Raw genomic sequence first — 18,982 nt, forward strand, 5'->3', positions numbered from 1 at the left:
TTCAATCATATCACAAAATAATTTGTGAAATTACAGATGATGAAACTTGCAAGACTCCGTTATAATATCTACCTGCAACAACAAAAATTTAACTACCAGCAAATAAGTTATTTGCTGTCTGATCTTTGAATTTTGGCCCACCCTGCAGTTTTACATATTTCCAGGCACACATAGCATTTCAGCAAGTGAGGACTGTTCCTTTAATACTACACTGAGCAAGTGGCAAAACACCGCACTGACTCCCGGGTCTTACCTCGGTGGCGAATGGGGTGAGCTGTGGGTGTACCACTGGCTGCACGTACGTATGAAACGTAGATTCGATCTCCATTGTTCTGCCATTTAACTTCAGAATGGGGAATTCAATTATTTCCTAGAAATACAATAAATAAATAAAACAGAACATATTATTTAATTTCAGAACACAAAGCCCATTTTATTTATGACAATGTTGCTGCTTGATGGGAGAGACAAGGAAATGGTTTTAGTTTTAAAAGGGATTTATTTCATCTAATACAATTTAATAAACAAGCACTTTAGCCTGAATATAAATGGTGCCAGCGATAATAAAATACATCTAGCTGGTGCTCGTCTCCAGTAGTAGAATTTAACATTAAAACCTTGATTGAGAGTTAGATGGTGAGCAATACAACGCAGTCTGTGGCTCATCAATCAGCTCTCAGTCCAACACTCCCCAACACCGTCCACGGGCTTAACCTCCCTTACACGTCAGCTATCTGCCTTAACATGCGTTTAAAGCATATCTGGCACGTTCGAAAGGAGAGCAGATATCCATTAAAAATGTTACTGATTTTATACACAGGCGTTATATATATATATATATATATGTATACACACACACATTAAAAGAGCAAATTAAATGCACACTTAACCAATCACTTCTCTCCAAACTTGGTTGGGTTAATACAGAAGCCAACTTCTACATTAGCTGAGGGGCCAGAAGAAATCCAATTTTAATTAAACTGCTCAAAAACACTGAAACTAACTGGGAGGTTGGCGCCCAAAGACCACTAAAATAAGCTGTGATGGTTATGTGCTGACAGAGTCCCTTTATGCTAATCCTTTCAGCAGAATATCCTCTAAAGTTTAATTTCTCAGTCTAGAATTGTGAAGAAAATCTCAGTGGCACAATACAGAAAAAACACTGCCAATAATACATTTTGTTTCCTCTTAACATCAAAGTCTATAAAGGTACTAACTATATAAAAAGGGTCAGTCCTACACGGCTTCTGATGGACTCAACTCCTGTGGGAAGCATATTAGCCTGTGAGAACATATATTTTTATCACTTGGCTGGAATCTTATTGAGAATTGTCTCGTTCAGTCTTTCTTTTCTCTTGTCGGGCGTACAATCCAGCAGGCTACACGTATGCCCGTGGATGAACACGCCAGCACAGCTCATTGCTATGGCACTAATGTAGGTAACCCTTATGTTGCCAGGTATGTTGCTGCATCCTTGGTGCTGTTGGTGCTCAGGGACAATCTAGATCAGTATGTTGAAACACACATTGCTACATTTTGCAATTGTTTCCCCAATTTGAGTAAAGTACAACTAATTTCCTACAATACTTTAGAAGAAGCCTGTGTTTTCATTTACAGATTGAGAACACATTTAGGAAACTCTATAATATTTAGAATTAAGAGATAGGGTTCATCCCCGGGGTTATGCAAAGAGGGGCAAATACACGGAAACAAAAAATGTGACGGCAGATAAGAGCCATTCGGCCCCTCTAGTCTGCCCAATTTTCTAAATACCTTCATTAGTGCCTGGCCTAATCTTATAGCTAAGATAGCCTTACGCCTATCCCATGCATGTTAAAACTCCTTTACTGTGTTAACCTCTACCACTTCAGCTGGAAGGCTATACCATGCATCCACTACCCTCTCAGTAAAGTAATACTTCTGAATATTATTTTTAAACCTTTGTCCCTCTAATTTAAGACTATGTCCTCTTGTTGTGGTAGTTTTTCTTCTTTTAAATATAGTCTCCTCCTTTACTGTGTTGATTCCCTTTATGTATTTAAATGTTTCTATCATATCCCCCCTGTCTCGTCTTTCCTCCAAGCTATACATGTTAAGATCCTTTAACCTTTCCTGGTAAGTTTTATCCTGCAATCCATGAACCAGTTTAGTAGCCCTTCTCTGAACTCTCTCTAAGGTAGCAATATCCTTCTGAATATACTGTCTCCAGAAGGCTATTGCTGAATACCAGGCGCAAACAAGCCAAAGGTACAAAACTGTTATTTTCAATATTCCCTTGTCCGGCTAATATAAATCTAAAACCACTTCTTGAACCTGTATCCTAATATAAACACATTTGTTTCAGCCAGAGTATTCTTGGCAGCCATACATACAACAGAAAGAAAGAACTAATGGTGCAGAAAATCCCAGAAGCAAGAAGCTCTGTCAACTACATTGGGCACAGTTGAGGTGGGCCAGCAGAGGAACAAACTGCCAACGCACGCCAGGCGATGGGAAGGTGGGAGCTATGTCACACAAATAATTCAATTGTGCAGTAGGTATGTCTAGAACTTAAATTTGCATTAGTAAAAGAAAACCATTGAAGTTGGACAGCTTGTTCTGAATATAAGCACTAAGCAGGCAAGTCACAGTCTGAGTTGGACGGCTTGTTCCGAATATAAGCACTAAGCAGGCAAGTCACAGTCTGAGTTGGACGGCTTGTTCCGAATATAAGCACTAAGCAGGCAAGTCACAGTCTGAGTTGGACGGCTTGTTCCGAATATAAGCACTAAGCAGGCAAGTCACAGTCTGAGTTGGACGGCTTGTTCCGAATACAAGCACTAAGCAGGCAAGTCACAGTCTGAGTTACACGGCTTGTTCTGAATATAAGCACTAAACAGGCAAGTCACAGTCTGAGTTGGACGGCTTGTTCCGAATATAAGCACTAAGCAGGCAAGTCACAGTCTGAGTTGGACGGCTTGTTCCGAATATAAGCACTAAGCAGGCAAGTCACAGTCTGAGTTGGACGGCTTGTTCCGAATACAAGCACTAAGCAGGCAAGTCACAGTCTGAGTTACACGGCTTGTTCTGAATATAAGCACTAAGCAGGCAAGTCACAGTCTGAGTTGGACGGCTTGTTCCGAATATAAGCACTAAGCAGGCAAGTCACAGTCTGAGTTGGACGGCTTGTTCTGAATATAAGCACTAAGCAGGCAAGTCACAGTCTGAGTTGGACGGCTTGTTCTGAATATAAGCACTAAGCAGGCAAGTCACAGTCTGAGTTGGACGGCTTGTTCTGAATATAAGCACTAAGCAGGCAAGTCACAGTCTGAGTTGGACGGCTTGTTCCGAATACAAGCACTAAGCAGGCAAGTCACAGTCTGAGTTACACGGCTTGTTCCGAATACAAGCACTAAGCAGGCAAGTCACAGTCTGAGTTACACGGCTTGTTCTGAATATAAGCACTAAGCAGGCAAGTCACAGTCTGAGTTGGACGGCTTGTTCCGAATATAAGCACTAAGCAGGCAAGTCACAGTCTGAGTTACACGGCTTGTTCCGAATATAAGCACTAAGCAGGCAAGTCACAGTCTGAGTTGGACGGCTTGTTCCGAATATAAGCACTAAGCAGGCAAGTCACAGTCTGAGTTGGACGGCTTGTTCCGAATATAAGCACTAAGCAGGCAAGTCACAGTCTGAGTTGGACGGCTTGTTCCGAATATAAGCACTACGCAGGCAAGTCACAGTCTGAGTTGGACGGCTTGTTCCGAATATAAGCACTAAGCAGGCAAGTCACAGTCTGAGTTGGACAGCTTGTTCCGAATATAAGCACTAAGCAGGCAAGTCACAGTCTGAGTTGGACGGCTTGTTCCGAATACAAGCACTAAGCAGGCAAGTCACAGTCTGAAGGCATCCAAGAACATAACTAGATGTCAAGCGCCTTGCAAAAGAAGCAAAACCTTGACAGTTTTTCACATTAAATGTAATATTACTACAAATAGTTACAGGGGCTTAATAAGGACCGGAAAAAAAAAAACACAACAAAAATCATAATTATGTTTCGCTTTTTATTTCGTTAACAAAAACATAAAATAACAGGCGGATGGCTAACTAACATAAAAATATGTGAAACAAACACCAATGAGATAAAACACACAGCAAGACTCCAAAACAGATAAAAGTGCAATCATTACTTTTGGGTTTTAATCCCATTTTATTTGTGTCGTTTCCCTTGTGTTCTTACCGACTGCACGTTCCACAGGAAAAGTGACAATTTGTTTTGTGCTTTAAGAAGATTAATTGGTCAGCTCTTCCTAATAAAGATGCATAGCAATGAGGCTCCGTTACAAATATAAAAAAAAAAACCTGCACAGGGTCTCGGGTTATGCAAATGGAAAACAGTGACTGATGTCATGAGCCGTTGCATTAAAAAAAGGGGGGAAAACGTTGCTTTTTAATATTCAAAAACAGTTTACACAATTTAATCAAAGCGGCCAAAAGCAAACATTTTTACACTGCTGGCATTTTTATTAGACCATTCTTAATTTTTAAAACTGGTGATGCAATTATAAAGTTTAACCTTTTCAAAGCTGCAGGCTCTGCAATAAACTGGTTAGCAGCACGCTGCAGGTAGCGTATGTAATGAAACCAATATTTTAGCAGAATGGGAACACCACTCATTGTTTACATTATTATTGCTAAAGGGTTACTCCAAGCACCATGACCACTGCACTTTGAAATGCTGCACATACACAGATTTATCCCTAGGTGACGGAGGTGTAACTACACCACTGACAGCGCCTTTAGCTAGACTGGAACTTGTTTTGGGCTGGCTAATGTCTATTTGTGCAAAATTGGTATCTTACATTAGCACACTGGTGGCAGACAAACAATGGCAACATATCCCCCACACCTTCCCTCCCCTCCCCTTCAGCAGGGCAGGAGGGGGTCTGGATTCCTATATTGTCCCTTTTTTTAGGGGACGCTGTAGGAATCCAGATCACTTCAGCTCATTGAAGGGGTCTGGCTGCAGTGTCCCTATTGCACTTAATGCTGCAATGTTAAACATTGCAGTTCCAAAGAAACTGGAATATTTACATTGATTGCAGCACTAAGTCTGGCTCCAGTGGCTGCTGCTAGACAGCCACTAGAGGCACTTCCTGGATCCTAACAGGCCTTTGGTCCTGTAACTGATGCTGGACGTGCTCACGCTTTTCATGTGGACATTTAGCGTCAGACTTTTTCCCATGGGAAAGCATTGATTGAATTCTAGACATGTGCAATTAGTTTCGGTCTGAATTAAAATTTGGATGAATTTCGGCAATTCGGGTGCTTCCAAATGTCCGAATTGCCGAAGTCCCGAATTTCAGAAGTGCCGATCTGAACCGAATTGCCTAAGTGCCGAATTTCCAAAGTGCCGAAGTGCTTCGGATTTCTGAAAGTGGCAAAACAGGAGAGGGAGGTAAAATGAAGGGAATGATGACAGGAATTTAACCTTAAACTTAACCCTAACCCTACCCCCAACCTTCCCCTAACCCTTACCCTACCCCTAACCCCAACCTTCCCCTAACCCTTACCCTACCCCTAATATTCTAATATTCTAAAAATGGAACCAGAAAGCCATGGTTTTAATTAAATTGACATTTACACAAATAACTTCAAAAAGGGATACACCGTTAAACAGTAAACTGTAAATAATTTTTTAATATGTAAAAAATGAAAAACACCATAACAGTTCGTGTATAATTGCTGGGAATACAAAGTACATTTCAAATTATGGAGAAAATAGCCATAGAATTAAAGTACTCCCAGTCTGCTAATATTTTACTTAGTTTGGCTTAACTATACTTAATCCAAAATATACACACTCTAAATCACTGACAATTTACACTTTAGTGAAAAACTCTTTAAATGGGTCCCTTTAAAATACCATGAAAATGGGGGTGGGGCTAAGTCGCCGAGCTGATCAGTCACATGTCTGCTGAGTTCCCGGAGCCAAAGGTCTGAAAAGAGACTAAAAACGCTAATCGGGCTTCAAGCTGACTAAATTCGGGGGAAAAGGATACTAGAGAAGAGGCAGACGGACTCCACAACTAACATCCTGAAGCTCCGGTCGATCCAGCGAAACCCCGTGGACTGCGGCCTAGCTGAGCGGAGGACGGAGTGGACGGCAGCCGCCCTGCCTTACTGCCACAGGCTGCTCCCTCGCACGATAGAGAAGGCAGCTACGGGACCAAATCTCTCCCCCTCTCCCCCCTTTGGACCAGTAGGGGTTATACAGGTCCCCACTGGCTCCCCATCACCCACAAGCGGCAGTCACAGTGAAAGCGCAGACCGCCATATGCTCCATCAAAATGGCGGACGGACACTCTGCGCCAAACACACAAGAGCAACCAAACGTTCAAGCCTTACCCACCAGTCTGGAACAACGGCTCGATGAGCTCTTTACCCACTTCTGGGCAAAACTGGAGGCCAGAACCGAGGCCACACATGCACGGAGCCGGAGGAGCCCACGAGGGGGAGAAGAGCACCCAGCACAGGTACACCCTCCATGCACACAACACCCACAAGCAGACAGGGCCCATCCGGGCCGAGGGACAAAAGGGGGAAACACCCAGCGCACCGGCCACCACGACAGAGAGCCCCCCTCAGCAAGTGGCGAAAACACATCTGGGGCCTCTGTCACACCCCATCCGGGAAAGCCTTGGACTCTGACACGAGCCCCCGAGTCTGTGGCCATTCAATGCAGGCCCCTCACAAGGCCTGGAGCGGGAGAGTTACCTCGAGGTACGCAGGCCCAGTACCCCCTCGGGCCTCCTCCTACAGATTCCCGAGTATCGGGTGGGGTGAACATCCAAACAGAGCCCGGGACTGATGACCTGTAATCGGCCACAACCATTTACCGCCGCCACGACCCTACACACCTGATTATCCGCTTCACAGACCGCCAGTCAACACTCCTCCTCCTGTCTTTAACATGTGCAAGACTCATTGTTTAACCAACCGGTATACCCATATTAGCTTGACGTTTTCGCTTTTTTATTGAGGTCATATACCTGAATAGTTTGTTGTTATTAAGCTTGAATTACTATAGGCTCAGTCATAAACGACTAACTTACCGTGGATGAATGCCTAGTCGCCTCAACCACATGCTACAAAGCTTAACCGCACCAGCCTGAGTACTTACCTTGCAATGTATACCTATCTTACTCACGTTACTAATTAACATATGCACTGACCAAACCAGATTCCAGCGTAAAGGTATACTACAAACCAATGCTATTCTGTTCAACTATTGAAGCTTGGAAATTAATATAAAAATGTGCCTGCTAATTAAATGCCCCGCATGTTAAGCGAGGGAAATGCCTGAGGACTGCTTTGGGGGCACCTCAAGCCTGCTTGTATCATTCATATGCACTGCAAAAATAAAAAATGTTTTAAAAAATAAAAATAAAAAATATCATGAAAATTATACATTATTAACTATACATTTTATACATTCACAACTCAGCATGCTTCAGTATTTTTTCTTAAACTTACCTAAAATTACACATTTAACAAGTTGCTAATTGTTGGTTACCCATAGTAACCTACTAGGCCTCTACTTGGGGGGAAGAGGCACACAGCTAAAATATTCCCTGCTGCTATGTCATCGGCGGATTTAACGATGTGCCATTTCATTAAGAAATTCTAATTTGTACATTACAAGTGATAAGTGTGTGGCAGTGAGGAAGAGAACACTTTTATTTTATTTTAAATAAACCATATATATTTACTAGACAGATGCAAAGTGAGATGCGTGCTCCTTTTTATGTGTTTGGCAAAGCATAAAATTATCAATCAATTAATTATCTGAGAGCTTTGGAGCAAAGGGGGGTTAGGAACATATACTTAGATAATGTCATAGTCCCAAGAAAATAAAAGAAATAAATAGATGCAGCATTTATATATCAGAGGAAAAATGAAAAATAATGTGTAGATAGTGGCTCTCAGAATGTGATTCAGTAATATGCAAATAAGCACCCACAACATCGTTACTCATTAGATTTACTACGGTTTTAAACATAGCACGGGAAACAAATGCCCACACACCAACTACTGTTTCAGCCTATTAAGTTTCTTCAGTGTTTGCACATCCCAGTTAGTCACCTAAAGGCACACATTAAAAGCGAACATTATAGAGCTAGCAATACAAAGCATATTTCTAACGCTATAGTGTTACCCTATCTATTTTGATTTTTGTCCTGCCCCAGAAGTACAAATAACAGATAAATACATTTTAAAACACAGAGTTTAACTTTCCTATCCTCCCTTGCAGTTCCTGCTCCGCCTCCTTGGCTGAGATCAGCAGTCTTTAGGATTTTAGCCAATCCAAAGCTTCCCCGCAGTGAAACGTTGGGGGCTAGTGCACCCGTGCTGGAAATCGATGTGCTGCACCAATCAGCAAATGACAGCCACTAGAGGTGGTCATAGGCAGCAATGTAAACACTGCCTTTTCTCAGAAAAGATAGAATTTCCACACCTCAGCCTACAGGGACAGGCTATATGTCCCAGAACCACTACAATGAGCTGTAATGGTTCAGGTGCCTATTGTGTCCCTTTAAACAGAGATGGGAAAAACAAAACTCTTTAGCCATTTATGTAAATTCAATACAATCAATTATTTTGGACAATCCATGTATAATTGATAAGGATGGATACTGAGTAAGGATGAAGAATGCTAGATTCACACTAAAGGACACAGGATGACATTTGTGAACATAAAAAGTCAGCATTCGCTTTCATTTCAATTAAAAATAGTAACATTAAAAATTGAGATTTTTAAATGGGGTAATCTTAAAAATCAAAATCAATATATAAAAAAGGTTGGGGTGAAAACCGTTCCCTATGATCTTGTTAAACTCCAAAGACAGGGATTTGTGAATCAGATGCAAAGTTAAAAAATGTCACAATATTTGCACGGGCAACATAAAATTATTATTTTAAAAATAGTCAAAAATGACTAGTATACACACACAGATTTATAAAATCTGATGTTTTGTGCCATTGCAGGCTGCACTACATTAATCCGAAAATAAAATGCTAACAGCAGAAAGGGGTCAAACGTACCCGCTTTTTATTTAGTTTGGGAAAATCAAAGTGGAAAGGTTGAGAAATAGAGAAACATAATGAAAATGAACAGTTGGGCTTTGTTTTAAATGTTATGGAACTGTCTTTTAATGGACTAATATGATTTTGTTTGATTTATTGTCTGGGAGATTGATGGTATTTTTCTGCTCCAATTATCCCTGTGTAAAGAATGGATATGAATTATGGGTTCTCTCTGCGTTTCTCACGTAATGTACTTGAAAGCGGATACTGATAGGTGATAGGTAGTTTAAATCGGTTGCAATATGAGGTGACGTTTCCCAGCTTATAGCGAGTGTGCCAGTCTGGTTTACTTTACAAAGTCTGAGATGCCATATACTATACGTCATATACTTTGGTAATATTCGGTATCATGGACAGAATGGAAGTAAAAGGGAACCGTCACTGCGCTGGAACGAACGCTGCTCGGGAACATATAGTGTTGAAAAAAATATTGAAAATCAATCTATTAAAAAAAATTGCGTTATCCTTTCTTATCATGTGATGTTCTCTGTTTTCTGATAAAAGCGTAATAACGACAGAGCAATTGATATCACAATCCCGTTCAGTCCTGGCACAGCCAGGGCACACAAGGCACTGGAGAAGAATAAACCTTGTTTTTGTTTCTACATCTCTCTTTAGGATCTCTTTACGCTGCTTAATACGTGCGAGGGCAGAGCTTATAATAATGACTGAGAGCAGTCAAGATGGAGGCAGACATGCACACAGTTATGGTGAGTTCTACAAGTAATTGTAATTTTCAGAGTAATTAAACTAAATATTAAAAATCCTAGTGACAGTTCCCTTTAAATGTGGCCCTCGTAGGAAGTAGCAAAGAAAGAGTGTTTGGTCACGTGGAATAAACATCAAGATATCTTGAAGGAGTACGAATGGCTTTCTTTATATCACACTGGGTAGGAAGGATTCTTCTGTGATGAACTTCAGAAGGTACAGGTCCACTCATGTGACATTAAATATTGCATTGTAGCACTTTGGGTAGAGTGTACAGATGTATGATTGTACAGCAACACACCTGTATCTGGCAGCAGGCCCCTCCCACTCCTACAGGTACATGGACAGGTGGAGTTAGGGGCATTTAATAGTAAAGAAAATGGCAATAAATATAAAGGGAAGTTCTAGTGGTTATGGTGGTTGGAGTGTTCCTTTAAATGGGTTTCGCATACAAAGGCAACATGGAAAAGGGCAGGGCATTCTAGTTTTCAAAGGTAAAACTGCGCACGATCAGTATGCCCGTGAGTCACATTGCACATATTGTGTTTATTCACAGATTGACAGGGATATTTTATTTTCAGCAATATGTAGAACAGCTTTTGGCATTGGGAGCTACTATAGCTACACAGCGGGCAGTGAATACCAAACACCACAATCATTTCAATGTGGCACTCTTTTTATTTGACACTTCACACTAGCACTCAATCCTGACCCTGACGCAGAGCGCTTGTTCGATACAGACTGGAAGCGCATAAGAACAAAGCAACAAACACACATGATTCAATAAAAGCACTTAAGACTGTGTGTGAATATGATTAAACACAATTTCAATGTAGGGTTCTCTAAAACATCGCTTGTTTCTATCGTCTACAGGAATGAAGTCACCAAGCATTGTCTGTAGAGAACGCACTGCAATGAGGGGGTACACTGACCAGCAAGCTCCCCCCACAGGCGCCTCCATAATGATGTTAGATAGCAGCGCAATGAGATTTAACCTGTGACATGGTTGTACTTTTTATTTAAACTTTCATTAGGACGGAAGCATTGCTGGGAGAGGAATGAGTGATCTGCTGTTTGTCCCACTAATAAAGACAAGTGTTGGAGCCTTTTGAAGGTACAATCCATCTACTGTCTATTTATTCAATTCTCTCTATCCTATGCAGCATTATGAAATTACCAGTTAGCATTCTTGTGGAAACCTAAATACCAAATGTAAATAGACAAAGACCCCCTCCTTCCCGCAAAGAAAAAAGAGACATATTTCACGCAGGGCTTTCTATATTCTTTAACCTTTTAAATGACAGTTTTTAAAGTGGATTGGTCCTGTGTTTTCACCTTAACATTCTATCAAAATCGGGTTACACTTTTATGGTTGGTTGGTTTGTTTGATTTTTATATTGAACTACAGAATTAAACAGCAAATAAACAGGGAGGCCCCCGCATCTATGTGACTGGAGCATGTATTAAAAATATCAAATATTGGGAAAGAGACTGGGAAACCAGAAAAGGAGGGTAGCACGCATCTAAATCCGCTGGATAATTCACAGTTCATTAATCCAACATATTTATATTGTTTGCTAAATATACAAAGTAATTCAGCAATTAGTGCCATTATTCTGGAACATTTACCATCAAAGCAAGGGTTAGAAATGTCTCTTTCAAAAAAAAAGTCTATCCACCTTCCTAAGTTTTGTTTGTTTGTTTTTTAAAAGTCTATACCTTGCGTTGATCATTTTTTTTAATTTTTCAATAAGTTCTGCAGATTTTTTATTATTTTTTTAAAAAGTCTATACCTTGCGTTGATCATTTTTTTCATTTTTCAATAAGTTCTGCAGATTTTATTTTTTTTTAAATAAAGAACATATATAAACTTTCCAGCTCACCGTTTGCATGTTGGGCACAGCACACCATCAGAGAGAGAACAAAGACCCATTTATGGTCTCCTGCATAGTTGACTATGCTGGGAGCTACCCTTCAAATCATTGACTCTGATTGGCTGTGACATCCCATGATCTCTGCGGCCTAGTTTTTATCAGTAAATGTCAATGAAGGTTGGGAAATTGTTACGCAAGTCCAAAATGGCCGCCTCCATGCTGAAAGATGGACAGATCTTCAGCTAGTATTACAGATACACTTCTATACATAACTTACATCATTTTATCATGTGGGATTTAAACCTTGGCAGAGAGGAGGTCTGTGGAATACGAAAAACAATGACAGAAGCAAGATTGGCAGAGAACTCTAAGCCAGTTCCCGGACTCTGCAGAATTATTTTTATTTATTTATTCGATCCATGATGCATTTAAAAAGAAGGGCGAGATCAACTGCAGCCCAGAATGTCCCTTTTAAATGTTTATTCGCAACAATATACGCGTCAGGCTGGGTTTGGTAAAAAAGGAGTCGAATGTCACGCTCCCTAAGATTTAATGGCAGCCTCCTTTTGCTCTCTAAGAGCTAAAACTGTTAAGGAAATTAGTATTCTGGTCCCGTGTTATTTATGGCAGACGGGCTATTGTCACAATACTGTCAGCTCTGCTCCATTAGGGCTTTTAACAGCAAACAAAGACATGGAGCAGGATGGGAAACAGATATGGTGACAAAGAGAAAGGAGAATCACAATATATTCAGCACCAGAGGACGTATTCTGTTAATTAATAGCTCAGTCATTCAAACACTGTGATGGACTGAATGGCAGTCAAAAAAATACAGATTTGGAGAAAATAAAAGAAAAAAAATGTTTCTTCTGATTTACTTTCTTAAAAACGCAAGCAAGCTGGGATAGCCAAAAGCATCATGGGAGTTGAAGTTCTAGCACCACTAGGGAAGCTACAATTAAAGAGACACTATAGTCACCAGAACTACAGCTTATTGAATTTGTTCTGGTGAGTAGAATCATACCCTTCAGGCTTTTTGCTGTCAACACTGTCTTTTCAGAGAAAATGCAGTGTTTACATTACAGCCTAGTGATAACTTCACTGGCCACTCCTCAGATGGCTGCTAGAGGTGCTTCCTGGGGCAGTGCTGCACAGTGTGACTGACATTCAGTGTCTCCACCCTCTGCATGCAGACACTGAACTTTCCTCATGCCAATCCTATGGGGAAGCATTGTGATTAGTTTAGAACAACACTTCTGATGATGTCAGCAGCCAGCTTGCAAGTCTGAGGAAGACAGGGGCAGAGCCAGCAGCTTCATGCTTGAATACAAGTAAGATTTTACTATATTTAGGGAGGCAAGAGAAGGCCATGGGGGGCTAGATGGTGGTTTTAACACTATAGGGTCAGAAATATATGTTTGTAGTCCTGATCCTATAGTGCTCCTTTAATAACCTCTGACATAACTGGTTGACCTGGGAACGGAACCGTGGGCTCTCTCTCCGTGGTTAACTTGATTTAAAAAAAATTTAAACACAACATGATTAAAAAATGGATAACATGAAAAAAAATAAAAAAAGGTCTGAAAATAGTCCTATGCTACTAGCCACTGCAAGCCTATGGCACACTCACCAGAAGTGAGTTTGTACTCACCAGAGCACAATTTAGAAGAAATATGGAAATTTTGAGCCCAGATTAAAAAAAATGTGTCAATCAACATAACGATTACATCAAACTGACCCTTTAAAGGAACACTTGGGGCACCATAATAACATCTTCACAATGAAGTTAATATGGTGCCAGGAGGTCCCTAGCGCTGGATAACATAATTCAGCTGACACTGTAAGCCAATCAGTATCTCCCCATTCCTAAAACAGCTTAAGAAAAATATGGACATTTCTCAAGCTGTTTTTTTATTAATGGGGAGCTACTGATTGGCTTAGAGTGTCAGCTGACCAATCTAAGCCAATCTGCTGCGTTCCTGTCCGTGGCAGTCCAAGGCTTCTGTTTTGAAGAACCTTCTGGCACCATGAGAACTTTGTTTCTATTAAGTTGGTATGGTGCTGGATGGTCCCTTTAATGGTTAAATTGGTAGGGCCATTATGGTTTTGGACATTTAGTATAGAAGCAAAATGCAGGAGACCTAAACCTATATAAACATGACACAGAATGTTTCAGTTGAAGATGTAAAATTTGTCCCTATTAATAAGACTGCATAACATGAACGTGTGAATAATATCATCGTACACATCGTAGCTCAAAGAGACGTCTTTGATATTGTTGCCTCTGCAGTTTAGCTCCACTGAGCTAAACAGCCAGGAAGTAGCAGGACTGGTCGTGTGCCTATAAGCCAGGAAAGCAGAATTATAAAAGTGCCAATTTCTACTGAAATCTCAACTTTTGTAAAAAATTAAATAAAAAAACACACGCACTCTGCTTTTCAGTAAGTTCAACCTGCTTTAGGTTTTTGAAGTGTCCCTTTACTCAACTGAACTCTCTCTAATATACAGGTAGTCTCATGAACAGACAAAATATCTAAATAAATCAATCATATGTGAAAGGATTGTGTTATGATAAAAAAAAAAAAAAAAAAAAACACAAGGGGAAAGAGAGAAATAACATCTGCCATGACATGAAGTGTAGGGGAGTTCACAATAAAGCACAGTGTGGGTGTATTGCTGGGAGTGCAGGGTATTAATGCATTGAGCTGCTATAATCCTTCAGGATTGGGGTAAGAGTCGACTGTGTCGAGAACACAAAACACTGAAGAAAACCGTGTCTGGCAAAAGAGCTTACAATCATAGCACTTTGAACTGGGAGAAACACTTGTTATGCACATGATCTACTAACGAAAGTAAATGAATACAAAATGATTCTGCCATTATCTAAAACTAATTACTTGCACCCAGCTCTGTCTCCCTGCCCAAATCTAGTGCCAGGGATTGTGTCCTGAAAACTGATATAATGGCTGCAGAATATACACTTCATAAAATACTTCCCTCACATAGAGAGATAAAAAACGAGGATCCTAAAATACAAGTAAAATAATAAAGTTAAAAGGCAGCAAAAATCAATAAAATCTGAAACTAGGGAGAAAAAAAAAAAAGCTTTTATCCACGAACATTGGAGGGTGTACACATCGGCCAATTCCTAAATACATTTTAATAGTGTGCATTGGTCGGAAAGTCTTCATGGCTGCATCAATTAATTGACAATTTACTTACATTTTCAGAAAAAAAAGGACCATTTTCAGAGAAACCGTAAAATGATGGTATCCTGTGACATTAACGCAGTTTTAGAATGATAATATATTCTGCACCTCTAATGTTGTAAAAGAAATGAAAGACTTCATCTGCGCTGATATTTCAGATTTTTTCTGCAGTACAATTAGTTATTTAAATAATCTCACTTAGAAAAATAAATTCAAAACTTGTGATATGTCACTGGTTGAAGAAGTAGTGCTGCACACAGAAACCTCCTTAGGATACAAAGTCTCCAGCTCAAGGTCAACCAGTGAGACAGGATAATAAAGAATTGAATTAGTGCAGGACCAAGTCTTCAGGTCTTTTACATTACGGTTTCTATTCTTATTTGGCAACAAGGATCCTAAAATCTACTTTGACTCAGACAAAAACATTGTCCCCTGTCTCTCTGTCAACTGTGCATTATAACTGCTGTTTTATTATTATTATTATTATTATAGGGGAGCAATCATGAAAGCCTATCTTTTGTTGTTGTAGTATACATTAATATGTGGTACTCTGACAGTGGTTATTTCCACAACACTTTAGTAAAAAAATATATATATATTTTATTTTTATTTTTTTTAAATCGAGGGAGGGTGAGAGGTTATCTTTCGAGGCTTTTTGTTGTCAGTGAGCGAGGCGAGGGTCACACTTGGGAGAACACAGCAGCTCATACCGGAGGGAACACAGCAGCTCACACCGGGGGGAACATAGCAACTCACACCGGGGGGAACATAGCAGCTCACACCGGGGGGAACATAGCAGCTCACACCGGGGGGAACATAGCAACTCACACCGGGGGGAACATAGCAGCTCACACCGGGGGAAACATAGCAGCTCACACCGGGGGCAACATAGCAGCTCACACCGGGGGCAACATAGCAGCTCACACCGGGGGGAACATAGCAGCTCACACCGGAGGGAACATAGCAGCTCACACCGGGGGGAACATAGCAGCTCACACCGGAGGGAACATAGCAGCTCACACCGGGGGCAACATAGCAGCTCACACCGGGGGGAACATAGCAGCTCACACCGGGGGGAACATAGCAACTCACACCGGGGGGAACATAGCAGCTCACACCGGGGGAAACATAGCAGCTCACACCGGGGGCAACATAGCAGCTCACACCGGGGGCAACATAGCAGCTCACACCGGGGGCAACATAGCAGCTCACACCGGGGGGAACATAGCAACTCACACCGGGGGGAACATAGCAGCTCACACCGGGGGCAACATAGCAGCTCACACCGGGGGCAACATAGCAGCTCACACCGGGGGGCAACATAGCAGCTCACACCAGGGGAAACACAGCAGCTCACACTGGGGGGAATACACAGCAATTCACACCAGAGGGAACATAGCAGCTCACACTGGGGGCAACACAGCAGCTCACACCGGGGAAAGCACAGCAGTTCACACCAGAGAGAACACAACAGTTCACACCAGAGAGAACACAACAGTTCACACCAGAGAGAACACAACAGTTCACACCAGAGAGAACACAACAGTTCACACCAGAGAGAACACAACAGTTCACACCAGAGAGAACACAACAGTTCACAACAGAGAGAACACAACAGTTCACAACAGAGAGAACACAACAGTTCACACCAGAGGGAACACAACAGTTCACACCAGAGGGAACACAACAGTTCACATCAGGGGGAACACAGCAGCTCACTATGGAGAGAGTTCCGTTAAATAACCCTCCCCCTATATATTATACGCTAAAATAATATGGACATATTGTATTTATTACACCAGATGTTTAGTAACATAGATTTTTGATGCCTATACATGTGCTAAGCCAGTGACAAGACATGTACTGTTCTGTTGGATTTTAGTACTAGCAACTCCATCCTCAGTGGCTGACGGTATCACAGGAATGAGTGATGCTGCCTCTTGTATGCACCCCTTTAGTGTATCTTGCCTTTTTTTAGCTAAGATCATAGATAGTATTCAGAATAATTTAACTAATATGACCATTTTTGTGTCACTAAAAAAAACATGAAAACTACATATTATTACGAAATAAAAAGTCACAAACAAATATACAGATATGCATTTAAATAAAGGCAACGAGCAATGCATGAATTATAGCAATATTATCCAGAATTCAGGTCCGGATTCACAGAGGGCGAATCTTTGTTGTGTCCAGGACTGTCCTGATACAGATTGCGTCCATAAACATGACACACAATTCATGTTAATAGGACAGGGAGGGGAGGAAAACCCTTTAGTTAAAAGGTGATATACTAAACAAATACTGATGCCTCCTAATGCCTCTTCTATCTTTTTTGATTTACACCACAGGCAGTCCCCTAAATAATTTATGGCGGGTTAAATTTATTGCACAGCTCCGCTGCCTGAAAGATCTGAATTGCCAAATAATTAGATTTTAGGGGCAAAGCTTATAAATTATCCACTGATTTGTCCAGCCTTGTTTGTCGGCTGTCTTGTGCTGCAGGTCATTGCTGGCATTTCCCGGCTCCCGTTTTAATTGCTGATTTACACACTGACAGATGAAAGCTGATGCAGTCTACTCCGGGCTGGTTGTGGAAGACAGGAATGGTTTAAGAGTTGCAAAGGGTTATTTTTCTAACCGTCGTCCCCTATGAGATTCGATGGTGGAGACCCAATCGGTAATACACATCATAAAGGCAAAACAGATTTAAGGGGTTTCAGGCTTGCTTTTTTCAAGTCAAAAAGAAAAAAATAGATACCTATATCTCCGACGCTTCAAATTGACTTCAAATATACAAGTCCATTGAATTAGCCATAGTTCTTAGTTTAGTAAAACAAAAGTTCTGCGTTAACAAAAAAACAGAAAAGTATAAATCACAGAGTGTAAGGAGAAAAAAAAAAAATGATATAAGGACACTACTGTGACAGTGACATATGTTTGTTGAAAGTGCTTTGATTTTCGATGCCGAACTCACACATCCTCCATTGTTAAATTCCAAAAGACAAATCACAGAAAATCTTCAAAATAAACATAAAAGCTGAACATGGTGGTCTGGAGACTGTTTTACTATGTAACCATGCAACAGATTCGTGTCTGCTAGTCGCACAACTTAGGATACCAGGTAAGTCAGAATAGGGCAGTAGGGCAGGAGATAAGGTGACGTTGAGAACCTCCTGCCAGAAGCCTACAGGGCTTACCAAAAACCACTATATCTTAATGTAAGGATTTTGGTGCACATTGCCTGTTGTTTTCTCTCAGGCAATGAAAAACATTGTCATTTTTGAGAATTTATTTTCTATGATAAGCTTTGGATTATCATAGACTTATACGCCAGCATGTTCACAAAGCATTTGATTGGACAAAACGTCATCAGGATAGGTTGTTGGATAAAGAAGACAGTCCCGCGCAGGAATGAAGGTAATTTCTTTGTTGTTAAGTTAGGCAAAGGAAGAGACAAGTCTGCAGCTTGACAAGATTAAATTTGGAGATGGATTTATGGCAACTAATTGCTTAACCCCTTAAGGACCAAACTTCTGGAATAAAAAGGAATCATGACATGTCACACATGTCATGTGTCCTTAAGGGGTTAAAGGACCACTATAGGCACCCAGACTATTTTAGCTCAATGAAGTGGTCTGGGTGCCAGGTCCCCCTACTTTTAACCCTGCAGCTGAAAACATAGCAGTTTCAGAGAAACTGCTATGTTTACATTAAAGGGTTAATCCAGTCTCTAGTGGCTGTCGCCCTGACAGCCACTAGAGGCCACTTCCACGATTCTCACTGTGAAAATCCCACTGAGATGACGCTGACGTCCATAGGAAAGCATTGAGTAATGTTTTCCTATGGGCAGTTTGAATGTGCGCTTCACTTTGGCCGCACACGCGCCTTCAGAGCTGACGTCGACAGGGGGAGGAGAAGTCACCAAGCGCTGGATTAAGGTAACAGGTTGAAGGGGAGGGGGGGCACCTAATAACCCTATAGTGCCAGAAAAACAAGTTTATTTTCCTGGCACTATAGTGTTCCCTTAACTGTACCAGCAGGTAACAGTCAGGAATACAGGAT

General features: G+C 41.0%; 1 protein-coding gene across 1 annotated transcript in view; it reads right to left on the reverse strand.

Moving 5' to 3' along the window:
- Positions 1 to 18,982, reverse strand: part of ERI3 (ERI1 exoribonuclease family member 3) — a 262,591-nt gene that overhangs the window by 225,693 nt on the left and 17,916 nt on the right. Inside the window, exon 4 of the mRNA XM_063428007.1 lies at positions 254 to 370. Coding sequence (XP_063284077.1) covers positions 254 to 370 — 117 coding nt within the window. The remainder of the gene's footprint in view (positions 1 to 253; positions 371 to 18,982) is intronic.

The sequence above is a fragment of the Pelobates fuscus genome, chromosome 7, assembly GCF_036172605.1.
Source record: "Pelobates fuscus isolate aPelFus1 chromosome 7, aPelFus1.pri, whole genome shotgun sequence".
Classification (NCBI taxonomy): Eukaryota; Metazoa; Chordata; class Amphibia; order Anura; family Pelobatidae; genus Pelobates; species Pelobates fuscus.